We start from the raw sequence: 16,296 nt of genomic DNA, 5'->3' as shown, positions 1-16,296 counted from the left end.
ATGCGTGAGTCTTAAAACGGTGCAATTTTAAGATTTACAGGAAAATGGGAAACATTTTCATTTATTTATCAGCTCCACTTCCATCACATGTATGGCTAAGACACCACCAACAGGAAATAAAGATATGCCATCATTGAGAATATGTAAGTAGATGAGACATAACTTGTACTTTGACATAATTCACCATGCTTTTGTGGAATGTCTGCTTCTAATTGAGATTATTGGTAGAAAAGTAGTATTTCTACTTTTATTTTCATCCTTTAAATAAAGAGTGCATATTCAACATTGGAGGGCCTTTTTTAATAAAAGATTTCTTTTAATATTTGTGTTTTTTTTTTTTAATTACACAGTTTAAGGCATCATGCACAGAAAAAAAAAGCCAAACTAAAGATATAATTATGCTCACCCTCTACCAAAAATCATGTTCTAGCGTTAAATATTTGCTGTTAAAAATATGTTCATACAAATATGGCATGTAAGCTGGCATGTCAGTGAACCTCAAAGCAGAGCGTCACCTGCTTTCACAGTTTTTGTAAACATGGCTTTGAGCAAAGAGGGCAGAGGACAAGTCAAAAGAAAGGGACAGCATGCTTCAACATGGGGCTTAATTTCCCTGAAAAGCATGCAAATTATATTTACAATGTATTATTTTACTCAACAGAAACATCTTTCTTCAATCGCTTAAGTTTAAGACATTAAAAATGTGTCAACATTAACAGACAGACTAACAGACAGATAAGACAGATGTGTCCATAATTGTCCCAAACCCACGGTCCCCAGCATGGACCTGTTCGGATTTTGTCACCAAACAAAACACTACAAGATTCTTTTTTTTTTCTTACCATATCTCAAGCACTTATTTTTTTTTTCTAACTTTAAGATTATAGCTTCTCATCTCCAAATCAGGCTTAGACTAGGTTTAAAAAAAAAAAAATGTAAATGTTGTAGTGTCCACCCAGGCAGACATCCAGAGGGTGCCGGGAGTTTTGGCACAGTTGTGTCCAGTTGTGCTCTTCTGCGGCCTTCATCTGCGTTATACGACATTAAAGACCATGGAAAGATACTGTTCGTAGGAAACTTGGATCCAGCCGTCCTGGTCTGTGTCGTATCGCCTGAAAACGTCAGTCAACCTCTGCGGAGACGACAAAACAGCCATGATAAGAGAGCTCAAACTGATGGGCTACAACAACATCTTCACACACGCCACACAAAATCACCACAAACCACAAAAACTGGCAACTGTAAACTTCTAGAGAGGCATATTATTCATTTATGTGCTGCATATTTCAGACCATTTAATGTACTGTTGTGTGACTGTTTAAAAACAGTAACAATTAAAATTGTTCCTTGTGTAAAACAGTTTTTCTAGTAGCTTTCAGCTTTCAGACCACAACATTTGTTAATCTTGCCTCTAATTTACTTAGCTTCTATGATTACAATGTGTTAAAAAAAAAAAAAAAAAGTTATCCAACAGGAAAATATTTGTTATGAGGCAGCATCACAGTCATTTGCTTCAATTGTTTATCTGTTACCTGTAATACAATGCAACACTGGATGAAGTCATCAAAGGCCACCTGTCCCTTCCTCTGCCGGTCAAACTTCTCTATCAGAGTGCCGTAGAACTGGTCTGATAGACGATAGCCTGCAATGCAACAGTAATAATGTTTCAGGCAGTCTCCATTTGTTTTTTAACAGTTTAAAAAAAAACTGTTAAAAAAACAGCTGGAGAGCCACTGGATCTTCACTGGTATCCAGTGGAAATCCAGTGAATTTCCAGTGACTCTACCTGAGCTCCACTGGAACTACACTGGAACTACACTGGATTTCCAGTGGATCTCCACTGGCTATCCAGTGTATTTCATTAAAAAAATATCTTTTTTTTTTTTTTTTTTACTTTAGACAAGTTTTAGATGTAAGGTAATCAAACGTTACATCAAACAGACAAGATGAACTAGGGAAAATTTACAGTGAATCATCTGGAGCATTTTAACAGGACTGCGTTAAAGCAGACCGACAGGTTTTGGTAGCGACTGATGAAGGTTAAGACACAAACATCTTATACTGCCTATCAAACTACATACAGAAAACAAGTAAAAGGGGTTTTCTGTTTTTAAACCTGCCTCTAATACTTAAGAGGAAGATAAATGTTTAACCTAAATGAATGATTAACAGAAAAGGTGGGAAGTAAAGATCAACCCAGACAAGTGGCAAGTGTAAACTGAGGTTAAACTCTGTACCATTCTCCTGGCATGCCGCTGCCTGTACACCAGGACAGAGAGCCCAGCAGTTGCAGCCCTCCACCAAGGACAACAAATTTGAACTACTAAAAGCATACTTTGCTGCTCACCGAATCCGGTCAGTGCCTGCTTGAGCTCGTTCCTGTCGATGAAGCCCGAGTTGTCCCTGTCGTAGGTCCTGAAGATGTTCTGCCAGTCTGTGATGTACTTCCACACGCCGGCGAACTCGTTGAAGTTGACGCCGCCTTTGTTTTCCCTGTCAAACATGGCTGAGAGGAGGGAAGCAGAACCAGCTCAGACTTCTGGTATTCCTCATGCTTGAGGTTTTCATATTTTGCCACGCTACAATCTACAAACCTTAAAAGAAGTTTGTGACAGAACAACACAAACTAGCGCACGATTGCAACAGAGGAAGGAAGCATCATTCATAATGAGGATGGAGGGTCACTCACACAAAAATGTTAGTAGTAACTGACTTGCACAAGCTCACTGTGTCCCCTGCATCGCCGCAGACTTGCAGATTTTGATTTTGGCCTACACTGATTTTTTTTTATGTCTGAGAAGTTGCTAAATATAGTGACAAAGTTGCTAAGTTGGCGAACAGTGGGGTGACCAGGCGGGTCTTTCAGTCAGCCCTCTCTCACAACAGAGCAAAAGGGAACAATGCCTTATTTTCAAAACTTTGTGGAAGTATCGACCATTATCGATCGGCCATCTGATTTATCAGTGCACCTCTAATTTTAGATATATCCCTGCTGCGATGCGGCTGATCTAAATAATTGTACAAGCTCCTCAACATGCCATCAACTTCTTGTGTAACCTGTTAAGGACCCATTCTGAATAATTCTCTCCATGCCAAAGAGTATTTGCTTCTTTGTTTTGGTCTGTCACAAAAGAAAATCCCCCCAAAAATTACATAAATGGTTGTGTTATGTGACAAAATGTGAAAAAGTTCAAATGGTGTGAATACTTTGAATTGAGAGACAGTGGTGCATCTCTACAGATTAACAGGAGGGTTTAATAGTGTGTTTTAGAACTCCTGCTACATAAGTCACAAAGAAATAAAACAGCTCCAAGCACCACTACTCCCATTTCCTCACTCTCATGCGGATCAATCCAATTACGGCCCAACAAAGGGAGCGTTATCGCATGATGTGCTTCTCGCTGCAAGACCATAAAACAATGGATTTACTGCGCTCGGTACAAACGGGAGGAGAGAGAATTATAGCGATTTACTCTTAAAGCTACAACACATCAAGAGATGAAAAAGTTCAATAAAAGAATTAAAACGTCGTTTTCTTTTGCATCTGTGCCAAAGTAGAATCAAGGCTGCGACTACACTGCAGAGCTAAAAAGTTTGCAACCCGAGCCTCCAAACTCTGACGAATCGATAAGTGGAGTCTGAGCCAGCGTTCCTCTTCTGCTGCAGATGCTGCTTTCAGCTCCATCTTATTGTCGGCTGCGGTTTTCCCACTGGAGCGCCACAAAAGATAAGTCTGTCTGTGTCCTCGCGACTTAATGGCTTAATCTGGTCGTTGTGGCGCGGCGGGGACAGATAAACAACTCAAACAGGTCTCAGCAGGAAAAAAAATGTTAAAAAAAAGAGGCCACTGTGTAAAACGCGGGGCGTGTCGCCGTTAGTTACTTACAGATGATGGAGCGGACCGTCACCGGGTTGAAGGGAGTCCATGTTCCTGGGAATCGAAAAGCAGCATGTTAATAATCATAGGAAAGGAACGAAACAAAATAAGGAAGAATGTTAACGTGACGCAGAAAAGCTGAAGCAGATGACGCAATTAATGTGGAGATTGTTGATTAACTTTAAGATTATCTTCAGAAATATTTCTTTCTCTTATCGCTGCTCTCAAAACAAATCACAACTTTGCCACCATATTCCAGCCTTTCTTCTTTTAGGCATGTCACTGTCTTATGAAAAGATACTATCAGGATGGTTGCCTGGCTGGTGCAAAGCGTGGGCTAATTTATGACGTTCCTTATCAATTTCACATGTTTTTTTGCATAAACAAACTATTTGTCCATATTTGAATCACAATACAGTATATTAATGACAGACAGCCTGAGGGAATTAAAAGGAAAACTGTACAGAAGTACTTTAAAAGTCCATTCTTATTCTGGCCAGCAGGGGGAGACGAAAATATACTTAAATAAAATCTGAAAGAGTCATGTCTTTCAAATCTGTAATTACTTACAAGATAAGTAAATACTTTTTGTTTATATATATATATGTATGTATATACATATATAATATAAATAAAGATAAGCCTAATTTTGGACTTAAAGTTAATATAATATGTGTGAAAAGAATAAGTTAAAAGCTGTTGTCTAGAAAATCCAAATAGTTTTGTAAATTTTCTGTCATTTTTTTTAAGTTCGAAAAATAGAAAGAAGAAAAGATTTGTGCATTAAAATCGTTGCTTTTATGCAGAGACGGAAACTGGAAATTCTCATTTAATTCCATGATCCTCTAGCACTTAGTGGTTTTTTTTTATATCTAAAAATTAAAATAAATGTGAATCAGTCTTCTGTCCTCTTTACCAAAAAAAAAAAAAAAGAAAAAGCAGAAGCAAGTCAGGAAAAACCGCCTCTGCACATCTCTGATTTTAGCTTCCTCTGCCACTTCCTCCTCTTGCTTTGGCAAGTATTTTTTCAGTAAAGCAGTGAAGAGTTGTGCATCAAACAATAACCGAACAGCTAACACCAATACAGTCCTGACAGAAGCAGAAAAGTGAAGCGTTCATCAAATGACCACAACTAATAGTTTGTCGTAAGTCGTGGTTAAAGGAGAAACGAATTAAGAGAAAACCCTGAGATGGGTGGCACTTTAAAGCCACACACACACACACACACACACCAAACCAGTTCTTTCTTTCTCTAGAGGTCCATCTTCAATCACAGAAAATAAAACCGTCAACTCTCAAGTCCCTGCAACTTGTACTAGGGGTCTAAATCTTTGCTGAGTCACCACCTCTCTTTGTCGCAGGGCAGCAGTTTAATAGCAGAAATAAAGAAGAAAGTAGAAGGATAAGAAGATAAGCTTCTCCAAAAAAAAAAAAAAAAGGAAAAGCAAGACTTATTATTAGGTATTGTTACAGTAGCTGGGAGCGCTTCATTTCATTTTGCTGACCTAAGAGTGCAACTTAAAATTTTACCCGCAAACCCTAAAAGTGCATGGAAAGAAACAAAATGCTGCTCCTGCTTTCTGCACTGAGCAAGTCTGCAGCGAGAGATAAGAGCCACTCATTTAAATAAAAAGCAGAGATGCACTGAACATTCACCTTGATCTGATCCGAGGTTGAAATAAACGAAAGGACTGAAGAAAAGCTTCATGTACTCCAGGAAACAGGTCATTTCTTCTCTCTTCGTTTGCTTTGTTTTATTGATGAGGAGAGGGGCTGTTCTGGGATCAGAACTGAGGCTCAAACTGGTTCTTGGGCCAGAATCGAGACGTTTCCTTTTTCATCTGTGGGAACGCTGATCATGGCTTATTGTGTTTCACTCTAGTTTTATTTAACCATAGAAATATCCTTTTTTTTCTCTGCCTGTTTGGAAGACATCAAACCTCAACAGCGCTCATGAGCAGTGAAGTCTGTAAATCTTGATTAAAACTGAAAGTTAGCTCTGTTTTATGGGCAGCGCTAGCGGTTTTACACTGCAGTTAGAGCGGTTCGCTTCAAATTCGCTGGAAATTCATTCCGTTCGGCCACATGAAACAAGAGAGGAAACAGGAGGAACAAATCTTTTTTTAAACACCTGCCTTTACTGACGGTGGGGCGTTGACTAAATTAGAAACTGCTACTCCGACTTCTCGAATGCAAAGTGACCGTCTTCCCTGACAACATTTCTCAAGTCTGTGGCATTCACAGAGAGGAATCTTTCCTCATTCCTCTTTGCACAATCTCTAGGTCATCCAAAGTCCTTTTTCTTTTTTATCTTTTTCTCTTCAGGTCACCCAACAAGCTTTGGAGATTGAAAGAAATTTCATTTTACTGCCGGAAAGAACGACTGCTGTAATCGCTCACTCTGCTGGTTCTTCTGATTAAATATGTTTTTTGTAGAACTCTGACTTAATTATTGCTCTGAGCGTGTTATTTCAGCAATGACCTTTTTATACTCCATTTAAGGAATAATTGATTACTAAGTTAGTTGACGATTATTTTAATAATCGATCAATCGTGATTAGTTTGTTTCAGGCCCAGTTCATTTGTTTCTTGATTTGGCAACAATTAAGAAGAATTAAGAAGAACCGTTTGCAGTTTTCTGGTAAATCGCCAATTACGGATCGATAAAAAGCCTGACCTGGCGATTCTGAATTGGCTGATATCAAAAGAAGTTTACATTTCCTTCTGCCATAAAAAGGTGACATTTTATCTCAAACCAGCCCATTCCTTCTGTATGCATGCCTTAATCTGAGATCCGTTCCTCATTATTATTTTTTTGTTTCTATTATAAGACAGACAGATAAAAGAGGGACGTCAATCTTGTTCCAGCGACAGAGCCGTCAAAAAATGTCCAAAGGCAGAGCCCTGAACAAGCCTGTGACCTTTCCAGCTACACAGATTCTTCAGCTCACAAAGCCGAGTACCCAAACGTTTCACAGCGGGAGCAAGCTGTGAGGTCACCGATGTATGCTGGATAGACCGCGGCTGTCCAGAGAGGAAGCGGAGGTGGGGCGGGGGGGGGGGGCAGTCCAGTTTCAGTGTGCGTCTCTCTCTCTCTAACGGGAAGCCGGGACAATCCACCCTCTGTCCCGTCCACACACTGTGCTCTCTGACCCGCCAACCCAACAGCGAGCAGTGAGGTGGAGAAGGAACGTATGAGGTGAAGAAAGAGGCAGCCTGGTGGAAAAACAGAGCGCTCCGACCGCAGTGTGTACACAAACACATAACGGCCCCGTCGGAGCTCACTGAGACGCTTGTGCTTGCGCGCTTTGCATAAGCAGCCACACATCGATATACACTTTCCCAAACAGATCTTAAATGTTCAATATTAGAACTCACAAAGTAGTCTCAGAACACGCAGGAACCACGTCCTGTCAGACCGGCACAGACGTGTGACTGAGGGGCAAAAAAGACACAAGTCAGGCTTCAAATAAAGACAGATAAACAAAAACCTTTAACAAATCAGCCTGCTGAGCAAAATTAATACTGCTAAGTAACTGTTAAATGAAGAGTGCTCCTTACAGAGTTTTCTTAAGCGCACATTAATAATGAAATAGTCACTGCTTAACCTCCAGAAGGATTACGAGTGTCCCCGATACAATTTTTTCCACTTCCAATATGATACCGATATTGGAAGGCCAATTTGACTATTGGCCAATACCAATATTGACCCGATACAATATCGGCACAAACCATACACACTTTTATTACTTATTTTTTAGTGTGGATTGTTAGAAAAGGCTTGTTCATGTGGCATTACTCAAACAAAGACCAATAGTCAAAAGCTATAGGCATGAGAACAACTCATCCATTTATTATTAACCAGTAGGTTTGCATGTGGGATACAAGCACTGCTGAACAGAAATGCAGATAAAACCAGATTGCTTTCATCAGCATGTTTATGTTGGAGATTTTAGATGCAGGCCGATATAATCCAACACTTGCTTTCTTGTCTGATATTGAACCAATTTCCAATATCAATATCAGAACAAGACACTCTAAAAAAGCAAAAAAAGCAAATTGAGCACTTAAGCTAGCTGTTGCTCCACATGAAAAACATCAGCAGGAGCAAAATCAAAGGGGTTATTAGGGCTGTGGATGTGTAAAACAGATACTACACTGTCTGTTCAAAGAGGTAAGCTGGTCACACTAACAATGTTAATCCAGTCTATTATAGTGATGGAATGTAGAGTTTTATTGACTTTATTAACTTTAATGACGTATTTCATAACTCTATAAGTTTGAAATTACTCAGATCAGAACCTGTTTCCTAAGCTTCTATCTGATGGATCAGCTAAGGAAAATTTCCTCCCAAAATGCAATCCGTGCCTCCATTCCAGCATCCACCATTGTGCCAGTACATTATTTACTTGTTGGATAGCAAAGATTTATTTATTTATGACTTTCTTTGTATCTCTAAACAGTAAGTTGCTGGAGGGAAAGCTTGGGACCAGTAAAAACACATCAAAACATCCCCAAACTGCACGACGTCGCTCTCTTTTTCACTAAGGCTTAAGGGCTCACACGCAATTGTTCAACTCTTGGCTACCGCCCTGTTACCTGTACGCTCGACTGATTCTAAAACTCGGAAGCGGGGAAGCGGCACTGCATGGTGTCTGGATGTTTAACAACAAGTCGGTTCCTTCTGAATCCGAGTCACGCTACGGCAGTGACGGTCAACAGCTGTGGCTTTCTGGTTTTTGACAGTCATGATTGCAGGACACCCGCGACAACCCTGGTGCCTCATGTCGTCAGCTAAAGAAATGACAGGAGTCCAACTCTATCTGGCTTCCTATTCTTCTGTCAAACTGACTCAAAAGCCCATCAGATCTTACAAACTGCTGCTACTGTATGAGCGCAAATGTGAAGACTGCTGAATAAGCTTCTCAAGCTGTGCCGCTCGGCCAGCTCTGCCCGTCAGCAGTTTTACCACACTGCTGTTTCTACAGAGTTAAAGTAAAGAGGACAGTAAATCTGATTGCATTTCTGCTCTCTGCTGCGCAAAGGCAAGTCAGCAGGGAGATGATAATAAAAACAAAATTGCATAACATATATATTTTAATGCGACAATTGCAGATTCGATATGTAGGCCATTCTGTCACAACCTGGACTGAGAAAGGGAAGAGAGGAGGTAGAGCACAGAGAGATGCTACTTATTAGTAGGCGTGTAGTTAATACAAACAAAGAAACAAACTAACTTTAGGAGAATTACTTAAGCTAATGTGGTTCATAACACACATTCGACCTCGAAAGGAACAGAAAAAGGATCTCTACCGATTGGAACAGGAAGAACAGACTGACTGATTTCACATAAAGCAATTTTAGAAAAAGAGAAATTCTACAAAGTTTAATTGGTACCTAAAAACTGTTGAACAGCTTTTACAGAGCCACAACAAACGGCCGTGCCCTTTCAGTGTTGGTGGCTTAAGCGAGCGCTCTGCGGGACGGGATGCAGCGCCGCGTGTGTTCGGCTTCGTTGGCTCCGTTTCATGTCACAATGAAGGTAATGAACTGGCAGAGGAGTCTGGGCCGGGAAGCCTGCCGCTCACTCTGCAAGGTGCACGCTCGGGTACTCACAGCACCGACACGCACACAGACAGTGACGAGGAAAAATAAACAACCTGAACCTTGGCAAAAAGAAAACACAAATATCTTCTTGATAAATAACACCAGCCTGTGCATTCATGCACAAACGCACAATGTAAACACTAATCAGTATGCTGAGCAAGAGCCACTGCGCAGTCTGATAAAACGCTCTTTCACTGCTGCTTCTGGACTCAAGACTTTTTTTTTTTTCCTCCTTTGAAGAAAAAATAAATAAAGGGGTGTTGGGCTCTTAAAGCTTTTTGTCCCCAAGGGGAATGTGTTCAACAATCTTTCAAAATTCAGATATAAACTTCTTAAGAAACAAAAGTACTGGTGTAACAAAGTAAGGGCTTCTGGATAAATGATGCCCTAAAGTTTGCCGCATTTCCATCCTGCAATCTCATTCAAACCAAGTTCAAGAGGAGGTGTGGAGCAGTGATGTGTGGTATGAAAACAGGCAGTTTTCCAGTACGCGCTGCTCAAGCCCCTTCTCTCAGACGAAGCGGAACAAAGTCAGTTTGTTTGCCAACAAGATTTGTCTATCGTTCAACTTTGCTTCTAAGAAAGGAGGAGCAGTGAAACCCATGGTGTGATACTTAAAATCTAAAGTCCTAAAGAGTGACTGAAACTCCATCATCAGCTGCTCTGATCACCTCACTGATTTCTTCCATCCTCTTTTAAACAGGAGACGTGTTACACCGCTACCCTTTTAGCACCGCAACCTTAAAGGTTATATATTTAAAATACAACACACATTTGACAGGTTTTTTTTAACAGAGAAGATACTGAGTTCCTTTTAAAGACTATACAAGTTTCCTGTCTCTGTTGATTTTTTTTTTTTTTTTTGTCGAACTAATCCATCATATAATGTAAACAAGTGTAGATTTGAAGAGCTATTTCTGGCATACCTAGTTATGCGTTCACTCTGATTATACTTTTGTGCATTTACTCGGATTATTTGATCATTATTTTAAGATTAACCATTTGGGGGTGCTGTGGTGGCGCAGGGGCAAAGCATGACCCACGTTGAGGCCTTAGTCCTTGTAGCGGTGGTCGTAGGTTCGATTCCCGGCCTGGCGACATTTGCCGCATGTCTTCCCCCTCTCTGATTACCCTGTTTCCTGTCAAACTACTTTAAAATAAAGGCCACTAGAGCCAACAAAACCTTAAAAAAAAAAAAAAAAAAAAAAAAAAAAAAAAAAAAAAGATTAACCATTTGATTTTGATGACTCAGCACATTACAACGAGGCAAAAAACATGAAACGATAGAAAAAAAATTGAAAGATTTTATCTCCACTATTGATCAAAAATATTTAACCGTTAAGAGGAATAAACTGATGGAAAGTAAAAAAATATATATTTAGTGTAAAGGGTACAAAAAAATGGAGGAAAGATGGGGGGAAAAGAGAAACCCAAATCAACAAAATGGGGATATTAGTCATGAGAATATCTATTTTATCAACACAAGCAGACATAACAATCATATGTTGGACTGCCAATGGCTTGGGAATTAAGGTAGATCAGAAAATTGGGAAACACACATTTGGTTTGCTGTTAATGATCATAAAAAATACTCATGCTTCTGACTTCATATTCCACTGTAAAAGGTTTTTGTTCTAAGTTTTATTTCCAGAGTCTCTGATATTTCAAGGACTCTGAGAACAATTGAAGTGTTTCCTTTCAAGCAACACTTGGACGCTTTCATCCCCATGTCTTCTATACAGGGATAAAAATAAATCAACACCTCCAACCCAGGGATAAAAATACCATTCCCATTCCGTTCTTGTCCTTACGGCTCGTCAGCCGCTTCATGTAAACAGCGGCAGAGATTTAAGGAACAAAACTGGGAGTGGCACATCGGCAGCATATCAATACGTACCATTGGACAGGGCCTGCTGAAGCTCAGAGTCTGAGATCACTCCACTCCGGTCTTTGTCAACCCTTGAAAGGAAAGGGGGGGAAAAAATCCACAGATTAGCTCCATTTACTTTACCCTCTTCACACCCACAGACACTAGAAGACACAATAGCAGCTGACATCGGCACCCGCCTGTGGAAATCTGATCACACCAAGCGTGTGCCAGTGTTTCAGCAGCCTGCAGGAGTGAATGGACTTCTGTGATCGGGACAAACAAGAAAGCTTGTCAGGGAGAGACTGGAGAGACTGGCTTCCAGTAAACTTAGAAAGCAAAGTGAGAAAGAATGCTGACTTGCTTCGCTGCAGACGGATGACGTCTATCGGCAGAGTCAGCTTTCAAAAGTCTCAGAGAGTTAGGACTGATTTCCTATGTAATAACAAAATCAAAAGTGAATGCATATATGAATTTTTATTAAAAGTGAGGTTTTTTAAGGTTTTCTTCACATTTTTTGTCAAGTTCTCAGTCTATTTTTGTCACTGTATAAAAAAAATAAATACAAACTGTAGTATGGATTTATAGTAGACATTTATAAAGTTGTAAATGGGCTGGACTTATGAGTGATTGTCAAGTCATACTCAAAGTACACTCAATTTGCGCACACTTAGATCAACACAACCACTTTAGCAACATGGAAGAATGTGGTTAGCTTAGCAGCTCAGGAGGAAAAGCTAGTGGCAGACTAAACAAAGCCTTACACTTAGAGCTTTATGCCTTGCCACATAAATATGGTGATGATGTCAAACATTGGTAGACCTAAGGTTATGGTGCAGAGACATATACAATAGATAGAATGCAATATGATGTCTACGCCCCCCCCAATGTTTCTAAGTTCCAAGTAAAGAGACTCTTACTCAACAGGTTTTTCAGCATTATTTAAGACAGGTATTGCATAGAGGAGCCACAGCTCGAAGCACAAGTTTACAGAGTTTGTTGGCATTGGAGACACAGTAGATGTATACTTTACACTTACTGCTGAAGAACAGAAATCACAGGCAGAAAAACTGTGAAATTCACATCAGGAACATTGTTGCTTTCTTAGAAGACACCACAGAGGCTTAAGAAACCGCTACTTAATATTTTGTGATTCGGGACTCTTCCTCTGAGACTCAGAGTCATGAGAACGAATAATGACACACACCATGGCCTGACGCTTTTAATCGAGTTTAGTCAAACATCCAGTGACTCAGTCGTTCCTTAGCAACCTGGACCTGTTGACGCAGCGCTCCCTCAGCAAACATACCAGCAGAGAGGAGAGGCGAGGGGGAGAAGACGGGAAAACCCTTCAGTACTCACACACTCGCGCACTCTCACAGTACCGGCCCACCGCTGAGGTTTCTGCTCCCAGCTGCAGGTATATAAGATTTCTGAAGCCTACGTGGCCTTCTTTTACACGTATACATTTGTGTGCAGTTCCGACCGCCTGAATTAGGAAAACAAACACAAACCTGCTCCGTCAGCTGGGTCGAATCAGATTATTTATTTATTTTTTTTTAAAATACATCTCTGCACGTCAAGAGTAAATGAAAGTTTTGTCACAGCAAAGGTAAAGATCGGTTGGGTCGGCGCCAGCAGAGGAGCCGCCCATCCTGAATACTGATCTACTCAAAGAAGCGTGTGTGTGTGTGTTTGTGTGTCACGTTCAGTGCGTCTCTCCCCCCAACCCACCTCCCCATCTCGGCAGCTCATTCTGCCTCAGGCAAAGTGACCTCGCAAGTCAGGAGAAGGAGTGAATTGAAAAGCATCATTAAATCTCCCTCTTCCCCCGCAGAACAGGCACCATCTGGAGTTTCCATCCCCACTGCTGTCAAGCGCAAAACCTGAGTCTAACAAACCAAACCGGGACGACACAAAAACACACGAAACGGAGTCAGTGAAGACTGCTCCGATTTTTCCCCCTGTTTCACTTTTTCCTATTATGCAACATGTCTGAGGAGCAACGCCCTTTCTGCTTTCCACACGAAAACGCCAAAGAAAGAATGAGAGCAAGAGAGAGAAAGGTGAAGTCACTGGTGGGGAAAAGAAGATCCCAAACTTCCCAACTTCTACTGGGCTAACAAGAACACTTTCTTCTGGTTCTTAGACAATAAGTAGCCACTGTACATGATCAGCATTCTTATTCCTGCACAGCAACAAATCGGTGTTGCTGAAAGACTACTTGGAAACATTTTTGCCATTCCGTCATCAAAGCAGAAAAAATAGAAACATGACTCACACAGTATTACTTCATGGAGCAACATGCATTGAAAAGAGACTTGTATGAAGCTCAAAATCATAAACAGACGTTCTAGATATTGCTATAATATATAATATTAAACATGTTACGTACTCTATGTTACCATTACTATTAGAAATAGACAGTCTCCTCTGATGGTTGATGATGAGCGCTAGTGCCACGCCAGTGGATGAAATATGAATGTATCTTGTGTCACCGCCATGATTTGTAATGACTTATCGCAATGACACACTTATTCACGTGTTATTTTGATTGCATTTCTTCTTTACTGGAACCTACCGCAGTTGAAAAACTGTGGTTTTCCCAACAGCAACAGAACATGGAAAAAGCTTTGCACACATTTGTAATGGAAAAACGCAGCTACTGACTGGCCGAAACCCTGCCTTTTGCGTCTTACGGCCAGCTGCCCAGCAGTGCGCAGCAACAGGTGGGTTAGAGGCAGAATGGAAATTACCAACCAGAAATATTTTCAGATGAATTAAGGGCTGACTTATTTAAAGCCATTTAAACAGTTTGAGTAGAAATGTGGAAAAACTTTAGGCTTTTAAATCCTTAACATACCTCGATAGTGGTACCCAATCCATGTCCAGTCATGACACCAAATAGAAAACTCCCATGGCTCAACGCCGCTCTAATGACTCTGATCACATGACAGGGAATTCCAGCTCAGCCAGATATTGACCTGCAGATGAGGCTGAGCATGTGGGAGACAGGACTGTATGACTGTCACATGGTTTGTGTTTGGTATTTACTCTCATTATGCCTTTATATATATATATATATATATATATATATATATATAATTAAGTCGTCTTTAGAAGTCATGTTTCTATGACAACAAACCTAAAAAAACAGGGTTTTGGACCAAAATTCAATTAGTCCTCAATGAAATTCAAAAAAATTCCAAAGTTCTGCATCTATTTGTAGACGTTTTTAAAGAGTAAATACAAAGGTTTACCCAGAATACTTGGCAGATGTTTCTGCAGAGGTCAGGAATTTGAATAAATACAAACCGTAAGAAAATTGTGGGGTGGATGGATTGTTTACTCAATAAGTTTGGGGAAAATAACGTATCCAGCTCTGGAAAACACTACGTTCACGCTGCAGACTTTATTTTCCTTCTTTTTTTTTATATATAGGTCTATAAAAATGACCTATAGGTTCAAGAAGCAGCAGATAAGCAACGTCCAGGAGGAACCTATGCATACCTCACACTGCATTATTCTGAAGTTCTGCTCCACACATGAATAATTTGCGAGGGCTGGTTCAAACCCCCAACCCTCCCAAAAAAATGCCTGCAGCATTTCAGTAGTGTTGAAAGCAAATCCTCTGCAGTATTACATAACTTCAATTATTACCAGGGGCCAAACCAAATCAACATGTCCCTGATTGCCTGCTACTATGACTGCCACAGCTGCTGACACACATTTCAGCCTCATGACCATCAAGAGCCTCATCAGCAGCCTCTCTCTAATGTTCTCATACATACACCACATGTAACGCATGGATTTACACAGGCCTTTTTGGAATTAATAATGATTTTTTTTTTGTTTCAATAGTATTTATCAGGTATGTTAGTATGAATAAAGTTGCAGGTAAGAACCGGGGGGGGGAGAGAGTGTGGGAGATGCCTTCAAGGACTCCTGGAGGTCCTTCAAGCCCTGGTTTTAGAACTCCTTCTGCTGAAACCAGCTGATTGTTAGTTTGGCATTAAACTGTTGTGGCACTTAAAACCTTCTGTGCTGTGATCAGCTGAGTGACGAGTCACAGCCACAGGCTATGCAGCTCACGAAAAGGCACACTGCCGTAGTATTTCCTCCGCTGGGTCACGAATTTCCCCGAGGACCTTTACTATGAACCAAAAAGCAGCAGAAACGACCGGAGAGGAAAAAAAGAGACAAAACAAAAAAAAACGCACTGTCACTGAAATAATTTGGCGGAACCACCACCCAGTCCGCCTCTCTTCCTCTTCCCGCCTCTTACGACAGCAGCGAGTGCTCACTGCGGAGCGGAGCGAGAGAGAGAGAGAGGCAGGCGGCGGAACCGAGCCGTGTCTCTCCGCACTCACCTCTGGAAGATATTCCACAGGAAGCTCTGGTCCGGAGGCGCGTTGATTTGCGGGGGGGCTCTGTAGGGGACTGTGATACGCCATCTTAACAAGAAAGCTCTGTCACAACAACAACAACAAAAAAAAACCCTACAAACCACAGCAGGCCGAGTACAGACTGTGCGCTTCCCTCTGCTGTAGTTTCGCTTCTTCTCAGCCGCTTCAATCAGACTTCAGCAGCGGAGCTCAAAGTGGCTGCCCACTCCCGCACAGGGGCGTGGCCAATCATTCACCGCTGCCCATACGGGGTGACGTCACACCGCCCTTCCCTTTCAACTTCAAAATAGCAGCCATAAAAGCTGTGAACCAATATTTCCATTTTGAATAAAGTTAATAAAGGATATTGTGAAACACTTAAAGTAGAGGCGTGTGATGCATACTACTACATATTTTGGCATCAATCTAATACTAGGTAAAAAAAAATAATAACAAGGCCAATATTACTAACAATGAAGCTGATACCGATACTTTTTATTTATTATTTAGATCTGACATAAAATCAAACTTCTGACTTTCAGGTGTTTTTGCGGGATTTT

The 16,296-nt window shown here is 40.8% G+C and overlaps 1 protein-coding gene across 1 annotated transcript; it reads right to left on the bottom strand.

The window, feature by feature from the left end:
* Positions 1–293: 293 nt before the first annotated feature.
* On the bottom strand, positions 294–15,961 carry pdcd6 (programmed cell death 6). The gene is given in 7 exon segments (XM_032550905.1): positions 294–1,132; positions 1,533–1,642; positions 2,348–2,506; positions 3,887–3,931; positions 11,382–11,443; positions 15,722–15,789; positions 15,791–15,961. Coding segments are annotated over 7 exon segments (558 nt in total). The 5' UTR covers positions 15,806–15,961; the 3' UTR covers positions 294–1,033.
* Positions 15,962–16,296: the final 335 nt, after the last annotated feature.

Source organism: Xiphophorus hellerii, chromosome 21, assembly GCF_003331165.1.
Source record: "Xiphophorus hellerii strain 12219 chromosome 21, Xiphophorus_hellerii-4.1, whole genome shotgun sequence".
In the NCBI taxonomy this organism is placed as follows: domain Eukaryota; kingdom Metazoa; phylum Chordata; class Actinopteri; order Cyprinodontiformes; family Poeciliidae; genus Xiphophorus; species Xiphophorus hellerii.
This window is presented reverse-complemented; position numbering and strand designations above follow the sequence as displayed.